The sequence below is a fragment of the Lissotriton vulgaris genome, chromosome 8, assembly GCF_964263255.1.
Source record: "Lissotriton vulgaris chromosome 8, aLisVul1.2, whole genome shotgun sequence".
In the NCBI taxonomy this organism is placed as follows: Eukaryota; Metazoa; Chordata; class Amphibia; order Caudata; family Salamandridae; genus Lissotriton; species Lissotriton vulgaris.
In genome coordinates this window covers 1,376,154,617-1,376,173,428 of record NC_141696.1, presented here as the reverse complement: position 1 = coordinate 1,376,173,428, position 18,812 = coordinate 1,376,154,617, and the positions used below count along the sequence as shown (strand labels likewise).

The window sequence follows — 18,812 nt, the reverse complement described above, 5'->3', positions numbered from 1 at the left end:
GCTGTGGTGCTTGCTGCTGTGCCTTCAGGACACAGAGCACGTAGCGGTATCAGTTACCGTCGGTTGTTTTGCCCCTCTGTGGCAACTAAAACCCACGGTTCCAGAGGCAGTACCCAGAGGTAAGAAGTCTTTGCTGTCCCTGAGACTTCGTGAACAGGAGGCAAGCTTTATTTCAAGCCCTTTGAGCAACAAGTAAAGAATGTTCAGTCCAGTCCTTTCACTGCCGAAGGCAGAAGCAGCAACTGCAGGCCAACCAAGCAAAGCAACTTCACTGCAAAGGGGCAGTACTCATGGCAGTTCTTTCAGCTCTTCCTGGCAGGTTCCTTGATCCAAGCGAGTTCTAATGTTCTGGGTATGGGACCCAATATTTGGACTTTGTTTCGCTTTGTTCTCTTGCGCAGAAAGTGTCTGTATTCAGCCCAAATCAGTTTGGTCCCCTCTGCCCCAGCTTCCTGGCAGGAGGTGGAGACCACATTGTCCAAGGCAGACCAGGCCCATTCAGGTGCAAGGAAATTTCCTTCCATTACCCTAAATGCGGTCTAGGTCTATTCAGCCCTGGCCTGACTCATCCAAGAAAGGCAGGACACACCTCGACAACCATGCCCCCCGCCCCCTTCTCTCTAGTGGTTGTCTGGCTTTGGAGTGACATTGGCTGTGGATGTGCATTCTCTTCAGACATTCATTCAACAACCCAGCAGAGGCGCACAGGATGGCTGAACAAGAAAATACCTACTTTCTAAAAGTGGTATTTTTAAAACCAGAACACAAATATAATCTTTAATAAAAGATGCATTTTGACATTGTGAGTTCAGGCAAACCATTTTATTCCCCATTCTATCCTATGGGACAGATGGCCTTTCAACAGTGAAAAATGAATTACACTGTAGTTCACGATCCCTGCATGTCAGACACACTATGACATGTCCTAGCTTTCTCATACTCTGCACTCTGCCCATAGGAGTACCTTGAGCCTACCTTAAGAGTTTTCACGTGTATTAAGGGGAAGGTTAGGGCTTGGCAAGTGGGTAAACTTGCCAAGTCGGCATGGCAGTAAAACTGTGCCCAGACACTGCAGTGGCAGGTCTGCGAACCCTTTGAACGGCTGCTCATGTAGGTGGCACAAACCGTGCTGCAGGCCCACTAGCAGCATTTGATTTACCTACCCTGGCACTCTTAGTGCACGTTATTAGGGATTTACCAGTAAATCCAATATGCCAAACATGGAATCACCAATCCATATTCCAATTTACTGAACAGCAGTGAGACAGTGCGCAGAGACCCTAAACCAGCAAAAACAAAGTCAAAACCAGGAGGTCAGAAAGCAAAAATACAGGGGAAACGCGCCAAAAGATGCCGTGTCTAACAGTAATTAAAAGAAAAAAACTGCACTATGTATAGCCTGCAAAAAATCTATTCTTTGGACACACTTTCTATCATAAACGTTTATGCACATTTTGTAGCAGCCTATCTTATACTGTGTGTAATGCAAGCTTAAAATAATGACTTGCATGTTCAATGCTTTCTGTCACAGACAATACATCCACCAAGATTTAGTGTGGTGCACTAACTAATGGAGCTTTCATAGTGTACAGTAGTGTGTGTCCCACTGATTTTTTTGGGGGATTTTTTTTAACATATCATTTTTCATTTAAGCTGTTATTTTATATGTAGTTACCGGAAGGTGAAAGACTGTTAAAATATTTAGTTTTTAGCCACGCCCTCACCCACATACCCTGCCCCACCCCCTTGCACATAGCATCACCTCCCATACTTTTTTTTAATGCACTTCGACCGGATTTATGATAGAGGCACGCATGGCCCCCAGCGTGCCTGTACCATGCAGCCCGAACCATGAATGCGTCTTAACCACGCATTCGTTACCATACATTCCTTTACCACACATTTTTATGGTAAAGGCATGAATGGTAAAGGGGTATGCTTGGCTATGGTTGCCACTACTCTGACCCCGCTCTGAGCTACATCCCCCTTGTCCTGAGGCCCAAAACCTTCCCCCGACCCTCCCTCCGTGCTGTCCCTAAAACTGCACCCACCCCTGCCACTGCACTTTGTCCTGGATCCCTAAGCTCTAATTTAAAATAAATACAAATGGAGCCCTAAATACTACCCCGCCCGACCCTAAAAACTACACGGACTACATATTCCCCTCCCCCTGCCCCTTAACATACACTACCCTGGACCCCACCCTTAGACTGAACACCCTAACCCCTAATGAAAAAACTACCACACCCTCCATGCCCTAAAATCTAACCCCAGCCCTGAAAACTGAGCCCCACTTACCTCATCCTGTCCTCTGGCTCTTCCAGGCGAGGTCTTCCAGCTTCCAGTAGCTAGATGCATTAACCAGGCATATGCATGGTTTAGACCAGTGTGGTTGTGCTTGCGATGCTGGAACACGTGTGGCTGAGGCCGCGTTGTTCTGACTGTTTAACACTTCGACCACTGCCTTATAGGGACACAGGGGGGACGACCTCATGCCTGCGTGGAAGGTTAATTGTTGCACAACTTGTTACCGATCTAACACCCAGTAAAGGTTTGAGACGCTTCTGGTGTGAGGAGCAGATTGCACTTGGCTTTTCAAGGAGCTGTGGTTGCCCTTCTGTGACGGGGATTTTAAAAATAAATTATCGGGAGCATGGCACAGAAACAGCTTCTGAGGAAATTATTCTGAAAGTACAGGTCATGCTTCTAGTCTTCCATTCCTTTTGATAATAGGAGCTCAGCTGCAGGGCGGATTGTGTGCCTTTTTTAAAGTAGTCATGTTAATTGCAGCTCCTATCATGCTTCTACATGGTGCTGCAATAACCATGAATACTTTAAAAAAGGCACACAATCTGTCCTGCAACCTTGCTCCCATTAGTGAAAGGAATACAGCAAGTTTAGAAGCATGAGCTATAATTTTTAAGGCTAAGAAACCACTTGTGCTGGCATCCAAAGTTAAAGATGTGGAGACCATTATTTTGATGTTTTGTGAGCCCCAGAACCTTTCTGAGTACAGCTGAGCAGTAGTTTAGGCATTGTTAATCTAATATTGCCTGATTACCCTTGCATCAACCCTATTGTCATAACTTGCATGTCAGTTCTAGGCAGCCATTTCTAGGTCCTCTTCTTTCCTGCATAAGAGTATTGCCCTGAGTTGTGGTATTTGCAGAGACTGCAGAGAATAAGCCTCGTCACCCCCCCCCATACCCCCTACACCCCAGCATTCCACTTTTATCTGCGCATCATAAGAAAAAGCTTTTATTTGGAAAGCAAGATAATACAATTACTCTTTTTACCACGCCCCGATGCCAAGGCATTACTCAATTGAACCGTGTTTTATTATGATGATGCAAAGGGAGTACCTGCCCACATCCATCGGACAAGTAGTGTGGAAATTACATGTAAGTTGTGGTTTTACTGTATCCAGTTTTCTCCGAGGAGAGTTTTCACCAGGTGAATCCTGGCAAAGTTTGTCCCGAACAAAAGCTTGGCAGTCAGAAATTGCATACAGAATTTCATTCAGTAAAAGCAATTTCCTGGTATTTCTCCTTGCCATAAGTGAAAAAAATCAGAATACTGTGGTAATTATACATCCTGTACTTCTCAGTATTAAATTGCTGCAAGAGTTAGACTATTGCTGAATGGCAAACTTAATGTACATTGTTAGCACCCCACCCCAAATGGTTTACTCTAACTGCTTTAATAGTAGTAAGAGCCTTTGCAAGGCATGAATTGGTTTAGTAATTAGTGCCACTGTAGGGTATGCATTGAATGAGTAATTAGTACCACTTCAGGGTATTAGTTGAATTAGTAAGTGGTGCCACTGTAGGTTATGAGTTGAATTAATCAACAGTGCCACTGCAGGATATGATTTGAATGAGTAATTGGTGCCCCTGCAGGGTATGGGATGAATTATGAATCGGTGCCACTGCAGGGCATGTCTTGAATTAGTTACCCCATCTAGTGAGGGCACATGACTTGTCTTAACAGCCCTTTTTTCACACAGGCCATGTTTGCCTGGATGTCACACATTTTACAAATGATCTATCAGATGGGATAACCAGCCATTACTCAGTAGCTTGCACATAAAATTGTAAATGTTTAATGTAATTGTGTAACTTATTGTGTGTATATGGGATCTTGTAAAGGCTCCCAACACTTCCCCATCCTATGAATAGTGCCTGAGTTCAGAATCTTTAGTAAAATCCTATAATGGTACCACCATTGGAGTCCCATGCTTTTCCAAACCCAAAGTGTACCTGCCTCTGTAACCAATTCATGTCGTGAAGTATTTATCTAAATTGCAAACCTGCCTTCTCGTGGCGCTGTATGTGTGGAAATGTACAGTTTTTCAATTTTATAAGCACAAATTTGGAGTTTGATTTTTTATTTATGGATTTGTACTGTGCAGGGCTGCCTTTGCAACGAGGCGTCCCAGCGAAACCAGAGACAAGAGCATAAGAGACCAACCTAGTGATTAAACCTCAGACATAGGGAAAAGGCAGGTCTTTATGGCTTTACGAAACACCAGAAGGTTTGGAATACCTCTAAAAAGAGCTGAAGTATGAGTATTAACGGGGAAGGCCCTAAACACTCAGGACCTGGGTCCGTGGGTCAGTATAAATAAGGTTTGGTCTGAGTTGAAACAGTATCAAATGATTTCCAACAAACACACACTCACCATAGAGTTTTTTTTAAAAAAAGGATGAGTCGGAATGAAAATGCAACTTATTCATTTATAAACATTTTGGCATTTTTGATCATGCACGGTCAGATTTGATCCAAAAACAACAAAAATTGAACAAAACATATTATAGTATCTACATGTACTCAAAACAATACATAAGGTATTCATCGGACGTGCTCTCAGAGAAAAGGAGGTAAAGTGAGTGGGTAAGTGAAAGGGACAGGGTAAAGGTGTGGTGACAAAGTGGTTACATCCAAATCGACACTTGAAAAACCTCTACTAGCAGGTTAATGAGCAAAGGTTCCCAAAGTCACATCACACATAGGGAACAAGAGTCCATCGTTTAGTTGGTTCCTATGGTGTGTAAAGTGAAGGCGTAGTTCTACGTTTCGACCCCTGGTTACGCTAAAGGGCTAGTTCAGAGCCTCCTGGTGGGGTCTTCATCAGGAAGAGAAATGGAGAGCGTCGTCAAAAACGGCCATCAAATGTTCAGTCTGGGAAATCTGGGCTCCCTCGAGCTCCACAGAGTGTTGGCATGTGGGTTGACACACAGCCGATGGGCACTGGTGAATAGATCCTCGATGTATCGGTATAGCTTTAAGCTGAAAAACGGGAACGCACAGCCGTGCTGTATCACCGTCGGCGTCCTGCATCCGAGTGTGCTCACTCGGATGCAGGACGCCGACGGTGAAAGACCCCACCAGGAGGCTCTGAACTAGCCCTTTAGCGTAACCAGGGGTCGAAACGTAGAACTACGCCTTCACTTTACACACCATAGGAACCAACTAAACGATGGACTCTTGTTCCCTATGTGTGATGTGACTTTGGGAACCTTTGCTCATTAACCTGCTAGTAGAGGTTTTTCAAGTGTCGATTTGGATGTAACCACTTTGTCACCACACCTTTACCCTGTCCCTTTCACTTACCCACTCACTTTACCTCCTTTTCTCTGAGAGCACGTCCGATGAATACCTTATGTATTGTTTTGAGTACATGTAGATACTATAATATGTTTTGTTCAATTTTTGTTGTTTTTGGATCAAATCTGACCGTGCATGATCAAAAATGCCAAAATGTTTATAAATGAATAAGTTGCATTTTCATTCCGACTCATCCTTTTTTTAAAAAAAACTCTATGGTGAGTGTGTGTTTGTTGGAAATCATTTGATACTGTTTCAACTCAGACCAAACCTTACTTCTAAAAAGAGCTGGGCGCGAGTTCCAAAGTTTTGCCGCCAAAAAGCGAGTGTCCCTCGGCACTCACTCTCCAGACTCTAGGTGTGCAAAGAAGCGCAAGGTCGGCAGATCTCAGCGAACGCCCAGGCACATAGGGCATCAACAAACAAGATAACCTTGACTGGACCTGGTGCGTCAGGATCTTCTGTGAAATGCACAGCACCTTAAACTGAATGCGTTTTTCGACCGGCAGCCAGTGAAGTTTGAGGAGCACATGCGCCACCGAGCATGATCTAGGTAGTGCCACCAAAAGCTGCGCTGCTGCATTCCGAACCCTCTGCAAGCGCTTAATGCTGGCTTTGTTAGCGTCCAGATATAAAGAATTGCCGTAGTCTAACCTGGAAAGAATGGACGCCTGAACAATAGTCTGGCGAACTTTGGGAGGGAATGCTGACAATGCAAACATTCTCCCCCAGTCAAAAGAGCTGGGTTAAATCCATTGTTCTTTTGCTCACTCCGCCACCCCAGTTTGGACCCAGCCATATGCTAATCAGTCTTGACTCTGTGCCCTTGGGAACAGTTCAGACCGAACTGCCAGGCCCTCCCTGAATCGGAAAAAAAGCATCCTGGAATCGGTTTCAGAGTAGGTCACCCTTCTTCAGCCAGGCTACCTAGAATATAGTGGAACAGGGAGCATTTGTCACCGTGCTCTCCATGCCACTGGAATCAAGCTATCCTGGCTGATGAGGGCTGGAAGCCTGAACCCGGTCCTAGGATGCTTGTTTCCAGTACAGTGAGGACCTGGCCTGGCAGTTCGGGCTGGACTGTTCACATTGGGCGCAGGGTCAAGACTGATTTACATATGGCTGGGTCCAAACTGGAATGGCATGGTGAGCAAAACAACAATGGATTTAGGCCTAGATCTTTGTGCTGGGGTAAATGTATAACATTGTTCTGCATAGTGTCCATCAATTGTTGTTTTTTCATCTTTCCCTACTACATGAGGATAGATCTAAGTTATTAGGGAGAACCCCACATCAAGTTGAGGGAGTAGTTCCAGAAGACAATAAAACTAGCAAGAGAAGGCATTAAAAAATCCAAACGGTGGTGGGATAAAACTCACTTCTGTATCTTTAATAAAATCAAGACTTTCCTAAAGCTATGAAAATCTCCATTTTGCTACAAGACCAGGGACTTCAATTTTGCTCATTTTTAAAGCATAGCCACTGAGAAGTTGGCTCTAGTGAGCACCATGCACCAGTCCAAACAACCCTTATGGTGATGGTTGTAAAGTCAACCTTATAGACCAGCTATCCTAGGGGTAGCATGGACAAAGCAGTCTTAGGCTAAACTCAAGAGGGCATGTGAAGCCAGCTGTTTTACCATATGCAATCCCTTTAATACCAAATGAAATGACACCACACAAGATATATATTCAAAATATATATGTATTTATTTCTAAACAAACCCCAGGACTCTTTATGAGCACAGAAGCACAAGCGCAAAAGAAGTAACTTAATAGAATAGACAAATGTTGCACAATTATGGATAGGGAGGGGTGGCCCGTCAAACCATATATCAAAAAAGTGGTATAAGTGCCACGTCACGAACAATGGTAAGGCCTAGGGCCTTGGGAATCGCTGGGGCTGCACTGGACTAACCATGGTTAGGGAGCAGGCGGCCCACGGGATACGTTTGCAGTGTCTAAAAGCACACGAGTTCACACGTGGAAGTCAATGGGTGCGTAAAAGTTATAAAGTTAAAGATTTAGGAGTCTTCCGACTGGAATAGAACTCAACCACTTGAAACTAGGGCACTAGGGATGTAAACCTCTACAGGAGCACCGTAGTACTCTCGTTACCTAACCCACAGGAAGCGGGTGCATAGGTCCCAAGTGTGTCGGGTTTCGTCGTGGAGATCTATGGAGCCTTGGAGTAAAGATGCTGCAGGCAGCCAGAAGAGAAGAGTCCGGGTGGATCCAAGGGTGGACCAAAGATGTAGAGGACCTGAAAGCAGAGGGGACAGAGTCTGGGCCACTAGCCAGTGACCAGGATGGAACCAGGTGATGTCTTGTTGCAATCAGGTGCTGATGGGATGCTTGTCTCTGCAGCCACGTGGACCAGGAGGCGTCGTCTACTACCAGGATGGAGGCACAGACTGTCTGACGAAGGCTCTCGCTGTCGGCGGTGTCTGCTTCAAGATTGGAGCCAATAAGCCTTGGCAAATGCAACCCATGCAGGAATCTATGTAGGCTGCTTACTCAGACCAGCAAGGTCTGAGGGGCTGTTTCTTTTGAGGGAAGCAAGGGCCAGTCTGAAGCAACCAGACCAGCGGTGCAGTTTCTCTGATTCGTCACCAAGATGGCCACTAGCTAACGGGCAAGTGACCGGGCACACGCGTCGAGCAGGAAAATGCAAAAGGGCCCCACGCAGAACTCATGGAGTGTGCAGGGCTGATCTTTGGTGCAGATGCAGCTCGGGGCTGGGGCTTCTCAATCCCCAATGCACAGCTTAGAAGAGGTCTCGGGGAAGGGGGGGGGCTGCACAGTTAGCAGGTCGCAGACTTTTCAAGAAGGCCGGTCCCACGTCTCTCGTCGCCTTCACGGGTGTCAGCTTTGCAGGGACTGTGGATCGGGCTGTTGGATGTCTGGGAATTCAGTTCTGGTCAGGCTCTGGGCTCGGGCAACAGCGGGAGGCGGCGGCCAGTCGATCGCTGGATGGTGCCTGCTTGTGCAGGGTGGTCACTCCTTGACCACAAGGGAGATTCTTCAGTCGTCTTCTTCTAAAGTAGAGTGATGAAGGTCCAGAGTTTCGTTTCAGTCTTTCAGTCAGGATAATCTAAAGTCTCTAGACTCTGCTCCTACCTATATACGAATCTTAGGGTCTGGATTACCTGCTAAGTCCCTCCTACGGGTGGGACCAGGGAAGGGGGCAGTTACACCCCTTTCCCTTTGTCCAGTTTCGCGCCAGAGCTGGGGCAGGGAAGCCCCAGCACCGCTTTGAACTGGACTATGCATGGGACACCTTGTGTGCCCCAGGCAGTGTCTCAATTATTTCAGCCCTCCCTGTCCCAATACACAAAGTCCTGTCTGGGGTGTTGCTAGCACCTCCCAAGGCAGGAAACCTATTGTCCAAGCCTCCCTCGCTGGAAGGACTCCCAGCAGCAGGAGGTCAGATTTGTGTCCGTGGCAGCAGCATCCATTTTGTGATGCTGAGGCTCTGGTTAACTTTTAACCTAGAGGGAGAAGACATGTTGTTCCTACTATTCCCGAAGGGTGGAATGCTACCCCCGTCGCCAGGACTGGCCAGGGGGTAGTATTCCAAATCGTATGACCCCTTACTCAACATGTTTTGATAAAGCCAAAGCATAGATGGCATTTAACTGGGCGGTTCATAATACACTTAAGAGTATATGGTATGGCAATATCCTAGAACAGCTATAAGCTGGCAGGCTCAGCTCATGCTAGAGCACCATCTCACATAAAACCAAGCACTCTGCCTTCAGGATTGTTAAGGCCTGCCATAGGAGTGACTTATAGGTGTATATGTGTCCTGACATAAGGTTAGATATAGGTATACTAGCAAGGGGTGATTACACCACCTAGCCCCAGCTGAGTGATCAGCCAGTTGTGTCGATTTGAATGGCCAGCCAGGGGTGGCAAAAGATATGCTGCAGCCCCTGGTAGGCCTTGGATGCACCTCTGCCCCGAGTACCTATGGTACTCTGTACAGGGGCTCATAAGGTGACCTAGTATCCAATTGGTAATGTACCTAAAGTACATTGTAGTGAATTTAGAGAGCGCAGCTGGGCTTTGGGTCTGATTAGCAGGTCCACAGCCACATGAAGTCGAAAACCAGTGAAGCAAGAAGTGGGGTGACCATAGGAAAGCAGACCCTACTCTCCTACAGCCACAACAGAATTAGTTATGTGAGGAATAGGTTTATAGTAAAATTTCATGAAAGTTAAAACTACTTAGATCTGGTTACTGATCAGAGAAAGCGGTCTAAACCAGCTCAAGCACAATATGCTTTGGCAGCCATAGCTCCTCTCATGCGATGAGCTCTAGGAGCCCTTCAACCCATGTGACCGAGTAAGCTAATGAGGAAGAGGACTCTGGTTTATGGGGTCTCCTAAAGAAAAATAAGAGGCTGTGTTGAAGTGGATAGTCTCAGATCTGCTGTTTTCTGTATATAAGCCTTCAAGCGAATGCACACAGAGTTTTTGTTGACCGTAAAAATCATGATAATGGACGACATTAATTTGTCTTGGTTCATCTATAAACATTGAAACGCCTGAAGGTGTATACTGAAGTGACATCCAAGGCTCTGACATCAAAAATATGTTTCAAAGAAGCTAAAAACGGAATGGTCTATTTAGGAGATAATGCTGTATTAACTTTAAAGCTTTTATCAGACCATTCAATAAACAACTTCAATATCAGGCTAGCGTCTCAGATCTGGTTGTACTTGGGGACAGGTGGATTGGAAAATCGTATTCCTTTTAACAGTCATCAAACTAGCAAATCTTCTCCTGCCAGTTTACCATCAACTCACATGTTCTGTGAAATGGCTGATGTGTAGGTGTTTATGGGTATGTATGCTTTCCCTGGGTAAGCTAAAGAGGCTAAAAAAAGAATTACTATTATAATTACATCTGCTGAAAAGGGACCTGAAACTCTGTCCAAACACCAGCTATTCCATACAATCCAAGTGGATTAGTACGCTTTGATTCCAAGACCCCATGGTTAGGAGATCCTGAGATTCTCCAGGCCTACCCTAAATGTATCAAGCCACCAAAACTAGGGACTGACTGAGGATCATTAAAAAAAATTGGATCTATGGATCCAGAGGTAGATTAAGAAAAGATGGTATTAGTATTGGGTATACTATTAACCACTCCGGAGTGGTAGGTTGAGCTTGCCATAAGTGGGTCAAACTCACTAATGAGGCTGTCAACTAACCTGAACCAGGACCCAAAATATCACAATGAATGGAGAAAACATAATTTTGATTTAGGGACCAGTCTTGGAGAAAGGCACCTGTTGCCAGGGCCTGGGGATCTGAGTCCAACTGTAAATGAAAGTGAGCTGGGTGTTTAAGCACAAGGCAAAGAAGTCTATTTGAAAAGGGGCCCCATCTGGGTGAAAGCCATCTGAAAATTATAGGGGAAGACACCGATTTGCTTGGATCATGAAAGCGTCTGAAGCACTGATCCGCAAATGTGTTTAGGTTGCCTGGACAATTTCCACTTGGTCAGATTTTTTCCTTTGAATTAAAAACTCCCAGACTTTTTTGCCATTTATGTCAACGGTCTTGACTGTTTACCCCCAACCCCCAAATGCTTATGTAACTGCTGATCTACTCTAAAATCTTAGGTGGGTTCATTTACAGAAATTTAAAATGTGTTGTTGAAAAACAACTGACCTCCAGCTTTTCCTTTTACTGTATTCCAGCAAGATTGTAACATACTTCACTTTTTACTTTTTTCTGACTACAAAGTAAGAGGCTTTTATAAACCCTAAGCTCAATGTTAAAGGAATAAGCAGGGATTTGACTGAGGACATACTCTGACATTGACCTCTGCCTTTGAATGCACAGCAGGTATGACCAAGTAACAATTGAAGGCATCCGTACTTCCAACGCCCATGGTTTTTCCTACAACCAATTACTATGTAGTCTGGTGCCCTGTTTTTGCTCTTCCGACAGTCCATATTGCTAAATTATTTTTGGGTCTTCTGTTTGTGATCCAAACTCTTCTAAAACCCTATCTGACTAGGTTTCTAAACTACCATCGGCAACACCGTTATCCTTCAACTATGTTAAAGTCCTATTTCTAAGGGCGCCCATGTTTTTTGCTTTTAGAGCATTCGCTATTATAATGTTATGCCAGTTACTGAGCGCAATATGTCTTCAACATTAAATTCATTTAAGTGTTAAGTCAAACAATTAGTTTGACTTATTTCTTAGGATCATTGAGGCTTTGAATCCATTCGTTATCAGTCCTATGACTACTTCAGATGTTTGCCAGGGTGAGCTCTCTACCAGAATATAGCGTGTGATGTTTACTCTGAACTTTTTGGAAATAGTTTTTTATCTTTTATATTCCAGTGTGTGGTGTTTCAACGCCCCTTTCTATTATTACAGCCACTTGCCCTTAACAAAGTGTCTTCAGTTAGAATGAGCCTGCATTTGGCCTTACAATGAGAGGATTTGTTTAACAAAACTTTGTTCTTTGCTTTGGTCAGGACTGTAGAATAATTGTTTTTACCTTTGTCTGCATATTTCCACATGCCTTCTGCTCCACACTGTTCATTATTAATAACAACTTGAAGAGAGACTTTTGACTTCTGCACTGTTTTTAGGTTGAGCCTTGACAGGCAATGCACTGCTCTGCGAGCCATGCTGAATTGTTTGGAGTATGTACTTAAAGCCTACCCACACTCCACCCATATTTGTCATTGGCTTGTGTCACTGTCCATCTTAAATGCTGGCTTCTGATTTGTTAGGTTTGTTAGTCCCTCCTTGGTACCGCCCTATCTTCATTTGTAACCTCCCATAAGGACTGGCTCTTTTACTACGGTTGTTACACGGTACCTCCTTCTTTCGTCTGTAAGCACTATTTTCTTTAATGATTATCTTACTGCAGGAGGGTCTCGCATGCGCAGTTGTGACCACTGGCTTGTTTATTTAACTCTGAGCAAACTGGAAGCTCTTCAGGGGCCATGGGAGACAGAAGGGGGCAACTCAGCAATGCCTTCAAGCTTTTGGAATGCAATAGGTCTCACATTTGCGAGAGTTTAAGCTATTGGCATTGTAAATGACAATGCCTTTTATTTATGTTTTAAAAACCAAAACATAAATAAAAGGCACTGTCATTTACAATGCCTATAGCTCAAACGCTCGTAAATGCAAGACCTATTGCATTGCAGATGTTTGTTCTTAAAATCAACTAGGAGATAAAACCTTCCTTGTTGAACAACCTTGCTAGGTCTCCAGTTTCAACACTAACCTGGTTTCAAATACACATATCAAAATAGTAATTAATAAATACCTAGGTGTATGTGTTCTGATTTAGTAGGGTCTGGGCTACGGTTCCTCATCAATACTCTACGAGAGAATCTCTGGCAAGTCTGTAGGAATGAACGATGGGTTTTATAAAGCATGCAGCAGCTACTGCGAGAGTGTCCTGGGGTGGGTCATAACACCCCTACATTCCTATGACTTTGGCCTAAATTAGGGGATGGGCAGTAGCTGCTTGCCCTTTTCTCCGCAGAGACAGAGCTATGTAAATAGCTAAGGGATTTAGCATATTTACCCATGATAAGTGGGGGGAGCATTAAATAGGGCACTTGGCCCATGGTCAGTTTATCATGTATATGAAGATTTATGCGAATTTACTTAAGCAAGATTTGTTTTCTTAAATCTGTGACTTTGCTTTATTAGAAACTAGGCCTATGGATCTGCTTTGCTGCTGAGCACCTGCTTTAGTTGCTCAGTTTATTTTATCCATGTTTCTATTAAGATGTTCCTTTTGTGGCAGTTTGAGCACTGGTAAAAAGCATCCTGGCATGGGCAGTCTGTAAAAAAGCTAAATGGCAGGGTCCAAAGTATTTCTCAGAAGTCCACTGGCTCCTCCCCAGCTCTTGCCACTGCTTTAAAATGACAGTGACAACAGTACGTACATGATACTTTTCAACAAGTATTTTACATTGCCCAAAAAAATATAGAAACACAGTGCCTCCATGTGGTTGATAAATGTGTCTGTGTTTAGAAAGAGCCCCTGGGCCGAGCAGCAGCAAACACCTGCACAAATTAAGTACTGCCATTCGCGCTCTAATTGTTCCCTTTCTTCTTTTGGGTCTTAGCTACTACTCAAGCCCTCCCAGAATAATTCTGTTTACAGGCATATCCAACAGTTGCATTATTAAGCTGTACGGGCCTCACCGGTGTAGGCATGGTACAGGTGTATTTGTCCAAGCTAGTTTACAGGTAATACTCCAGGGCAGGCACAGTCCCAGGCTAAAACCAACAGGAGTTTGACCACTGTAGTTCAGTCCATCCTGGATGTAATTCCTTAAGTGACAAATGTGGATATATATTTCATGTCAACTCTATCTCTATCTCTATCTCACCCTCTGCAAGATGTCATAAAGTAATTTATAAGTTGTTCTATGGTCTTCCTTTTACTATTGTCTCTTGGCATGAATAAGAGATGCTCAAAGCCCTTCGTACCCTCCCACTCAGGACGTCATTCTACCTCCCCTCTTCCATTTTCCCTTATACTTTTAAGTTCTTATGTTTTTTTGACCCCCATGAACATCCCACTAGAAAGTGAGAGTGCCTTAGGATTCACTGTGTGCTGTTGAAGTAGGGGACAGGGTAGAAGCAGGGAATGGGAAGGTCGTATTGCTCCACTAGAGAGGCGTCTGGTGACTGGGCTGCTTGTGTTAAGCTGAGATAAGCTGGACTAAAGTACGGGAGAGGTCGTTTTGAAGAAGCCTTGCAGATCCCTGTGGGGGAAATGTGCCCACTTGTTTCTTTGTGCAAGTCCCATGATCTCTCGAGTTGAGGCACTTGTTTTACTGCTTGAATGTTGCCTGGCATGACTCATTTTGTGCCTAAGATGTACTTCAGTGCCTACATTTGCGATGCCAGGCATTTGGGTCAATCTTTGTTCCCCTCCATGGGTGCTTATATGTACAGTTGAGTCTTCGTTACCTGTATTTCAATGTGTTCCTTTTTGTAGCCCGGTGAAGGATGGCCTGCAGCAGCTTCTACTCCAGAGTTCCTGTTGTGGATTACCCTCTCTGCTGTGTCTTTATTGCATTAGATTGGTGAGGTCTGAGAGCAGCAGCAACACTGAGGGTGCTAAATAGTTCTGTGGTATTACTACATATACAACAGGTGTCAATCAGCCAGCGGTATTTGGAACCCCAAATCCGTTGTATTGGTTGGTTTCTCTTTGTGTTTGGTCCCACTCGGATCCTGGCACTAGGACCAAAGAAGCTCAAGTGAATTTAATTTTCTTTTTTTTGGTCCCTCTTTTGCTGAGGATTGGCTGGTTCTTAGAGCGGAGACTGGTGTTGGTGCTGGTAGAGCGGAGGTATCTTTTGATTACTTGTTTCCTCCTCTCCATAATCTTTTGAGACAAGCTTACAAGGGTGTATTCTTCAAGTCCATGACTCTCCAGAGGGCTACAGATCGCATTTAATCAGTCATCTGCAATGGAGTTGGGCGGATCTTCAGTGATTCTACAGGAGTGGAATTCTTCCAGGGATGGAATCCCTTTCACAGGTATTCTTTTGTTACTTCAATTTCTTGTTCGTTTATGCGGATTTGATACGTAGACTGCAGGGTACGGAAAATATGACATTTCAGAGGACGTTAGGGCAGGTTCCTAATCTGGAAATTTTTAATTCCATCTTTAGGATTTTGGTTTTCCCATTCTTTATTTAGGAGACTGTCCGTTCATGGGTGTGGACATTGTCTCATCGGTTGCTCTGTTTTGGGCTGTCAACATAAGTGCATTTGTCTTTATTCTCTTTTCAAGGTTTTGATATCTGCAGGTTATTTCTTCAAGAATGGGACACTTTGGATCTCTGCTTTGCATGGGCTTTTTTCCCAACTGCTGTCCCCAAAATGACTGATACTTTGAGGCAGGCGCATCCTGTTACAATGGGGAATTGCCTTCCTTCGTGGGTCAGTTATTTCTTTCTCTGACTTTGTGTCCCTCTTTATACCCAGAAGGAAAGTTTATTTACTTATGGTTTGAATATTGGTGTTGACGTATCTGGTACTAGGTCTTTGGTGTGGTCGCGTTACTGGTTCAGGTAATGGTTACCACCCTGTTCCCCTAAGCCCTTTTTCAATCTTCCGTGCCTGACCTGAGTGTGTCTGACTTGTGGTCCAAATGTAGCTTCCAAAAATATTATTTAAACATTTAGAAAAGTCTTTTTTAAACTTTATAGTCCGAAGCACGTGTTAGCAGATTCAGGGTTATCCATGGTTTAGAGAGGGGCCAGAACTGTCCTGAATGGTCAGCCAGGAGTCTACCTTCTTTGTTTGCTATGATCCTACAGTGGTGGATTTAATCATGCGTGTCTGCAGAGAGCTAATGGAAGAGGTAAGATATCCTCCTTCGGGTCTGGGTTCCAGGTTTAAAAGCTTGCGTTTTGCCTGGTTTTATAAAGGGTTGAATGAGGAAAAGTTTTGAGAAAGTAATGCCACAATTACCCACAGTATTTGATTGGACCTCACTAGGTCTATTTGTGCTGTTTCTTTTATTAGGGAGGGTGGACAGTACGGTCTATAGGTTCAGTCTAATGAGAATTTGGCCTGTGTGTTCCTGGCCATGACTGACCATGACCAAAAAAAGTGTTGGCCATTCTCTTCTGGAACCTGTCTTAAAGTCAGGATCGACCTTGCTTTTTAAGGAATGTGACGAGGAAGAGAACGAGGTGTAGTGCTGATTGTTAAATTTCCTGTAGTCCTTTGATAATCTTACATGCACCATTTTAAGATACGTTTTCTCTCAGTAGGCATTTTAATTCAACTTGATAATCCCTGCGTGTGGTTTTATTTCCAGTGTATTGGGAACGCTGCAAGAAGTAAAGTGGCTTTAGTTTACAGAACCTACCACTTTAATAAAAATTGAGAGGGCTCTAAATTTTTTAAAGAAAACCTTAACCTTTTCTGTCTTTAGTGCCTCATAATGAATATTTCCATTCCAGTAGTAGCATCAAGCCTTGCAGTGGACTGTAGGGTTTCACCATAAATTCCCTCGTGTGAGTCTGTAGCATAAACACTAGATTTGGGGCGAGGGGTAAACAAAATGGATGTTGAACAAATGCACAGATTTTTACAGTTGCTATTTGTTAAAAACACACCTGCATATGAAATGCCACCAGTAAGCCTTTACATAGCAAGGTTGTACCATCATCATTTACTTCTATCTCTTTTCAGTTTGGGGTTTAGATGATTTTGAAGATGGATCCAAAGAATAAAACCACTTTGCCTCCCACACTCCTGAGTTGCTTCAACCAGAGGGATTCCGCTGACTCGAAGAACCAGACCGGCATTAAATATCCACTGCAGGCGTTCATCGGCGATGGGCTGTATGTCTTTGGACTGATTGGAATTTTCATTATCCTAAAGACATTAATGACGCTGAATACTATGCTGGAGAACAAGCCAGATGACCATGTCTTTATGACTTATAATGCTGAAGCCGAGCATCACGACACAACCTTGGTTCAGCAAATGGCGAAAGTGCTGGAGAATATGGAGAGCAGCAGTTCTCTACCAGTTGACTCGCCGACATCATGTGATACCTTCTCCATGTTAGCCAATTCGCCACCGGTTCACTCTGGAAAGGGGTCTGAGGATGTCTTTACATTCATGGAACCAAACCAACTCAACAGAGGCACCAGTACTCCGATCTTCAGCATAAACATGCGGGCTCTCTTATACAGCCCGGCCAACAGAACCATATCACTGGTGTAAGAAGGTCTCATTGAGCTCACATATTGATTTGGACACCAGTCTAAGGATTTATAGGGTGCATCTTACTGCAATCTTCCAAACACAATGGTGTACTCCATTCTCTTTAGTCACACATTTGATTAGTATGTGAATGTATACACAAATACTTTACATTTTTGTAGCACAAGTTTAATTTTACATGATTTAACTCTTTACAATTATTTGCTTTGTCTAGCATGCACGTGATGCACAAACATCTGCTAATTTAAAAAAATGTTCATACACTTTGGTTTGCTTGTAGATGGAATAATGTGTTTATGACACCCTAATGCAGCTGTACTTCAAATTAATGAGGACATTTTAGAGATGCCTTGGTGTGTTCTACTAAGGGAGTGAATGAACACTTAGTCAAATTGACAAGTTTCTCAACAACTTCCACCGTTGTTCCTCCTTTTGGTCTCTGGAGGTGTGTGATGGCATTCGGGCGGGCTGGGACTGCAGGCTGCCCAGGTGTAGAGCCGCAGGGTTGTCTGATGGTCAGTGACAATCAAGTCTGTACCTCTCCCTCTCTGGTAGGACAAAAAGAGGAGGGAGTTCTTCTAGGCAGTCACGATCTCCAAGTATTTATTTATTGGGTCACTTTAAAAAAAAATAGAGAAATTGAAAAAAGCTTCCACAAAAGCGAATTACTAGTTTACACACTTTTTTTTTTTTTAAATACGTGTTCTAGTCAAAAGCGTACATTAGCCAAGTCATGATGTTTGTGGAGCTTGGGATTGACCTGTTGTGAGCCATGATCCTGTCTCCATTGACCTGGATCTCAGCCAGTCTCCAGTGACTCCTAACCAAGTCAGTCTGCAATAGTCACCTGGATTCTAATGTATTTAGACCTTCAGCACAGAGTTAAGCACACTAAGCTTTCCCTCGAGAGCTTGATTGAAGTTCATGAAAACCCCTTTCTCATCACAAATGGTGTCCACTCATCTTTCCCCTTTCCAATTTTTGTGTGACTCACTAGCCCGGACCTTTTAAAAAGGCCGAGTGAACTCTACAGCTACTATATTTTTGCAATAACCTATCACGGAGACCACTTCAGTACATGGAAGTTTCTCTTCTCTAAATAAAAAATTTCCCTGTATGCCTGCCGCTGCACAAGGTATTACAGAAACCACGAAACCAGGTATCTGCTGTCTTACCAGCACAAATCTACATGCAGCTGCTCTAGACGAGTGTGTTGATCTTTCTCCCAGGAATAAACTATTCTACATTGCTCCTGTCACATCATGAGTGGAATTACAAGTTTCTAGTTTCTCTCCATCACCTGCTTTTATATTTTTAGATGGGAGTCTAAACCCATTACATTTATATACAGATATAATCCTATTACAAATAGTGGGAGGTCTTTTCTGCCAGAGATTACCAAGAATGTAGAAATAAGTATGCTACTTTGATGTGCAAATAATTTCTTA

At 43.8% G+C, this 18,812-nt stretch overlaps 1 protein-coding gene across 1 annotated transcript in view; it reads left to right on the top strand.

Moving 5' to 3' along the window:
- Positions 1–17,499, top strand: part of LOC147698773 (uncharacterized) — a 93,830-nt gene extending 76,331 nt beyond the window's left edge. The window contains exon 2 of the mRNA XM_086935365.1: positions 16,825–17,499. Within this exon, the coding sequence (XP_086791491.1) occupies positions 16,837–17,364 (528 nt within the window). The 5' untranslated portion in view covers positions 16,825–16,836 and the 3' untranslated portion in view covers positions 17,365–17,499. The remainder of the gene's footprint in view (positions 1–16,824) is intronic.
- The last annotated feature ends 1,313 nt before the right edge of the window (positions 17,500–18,812 follow it).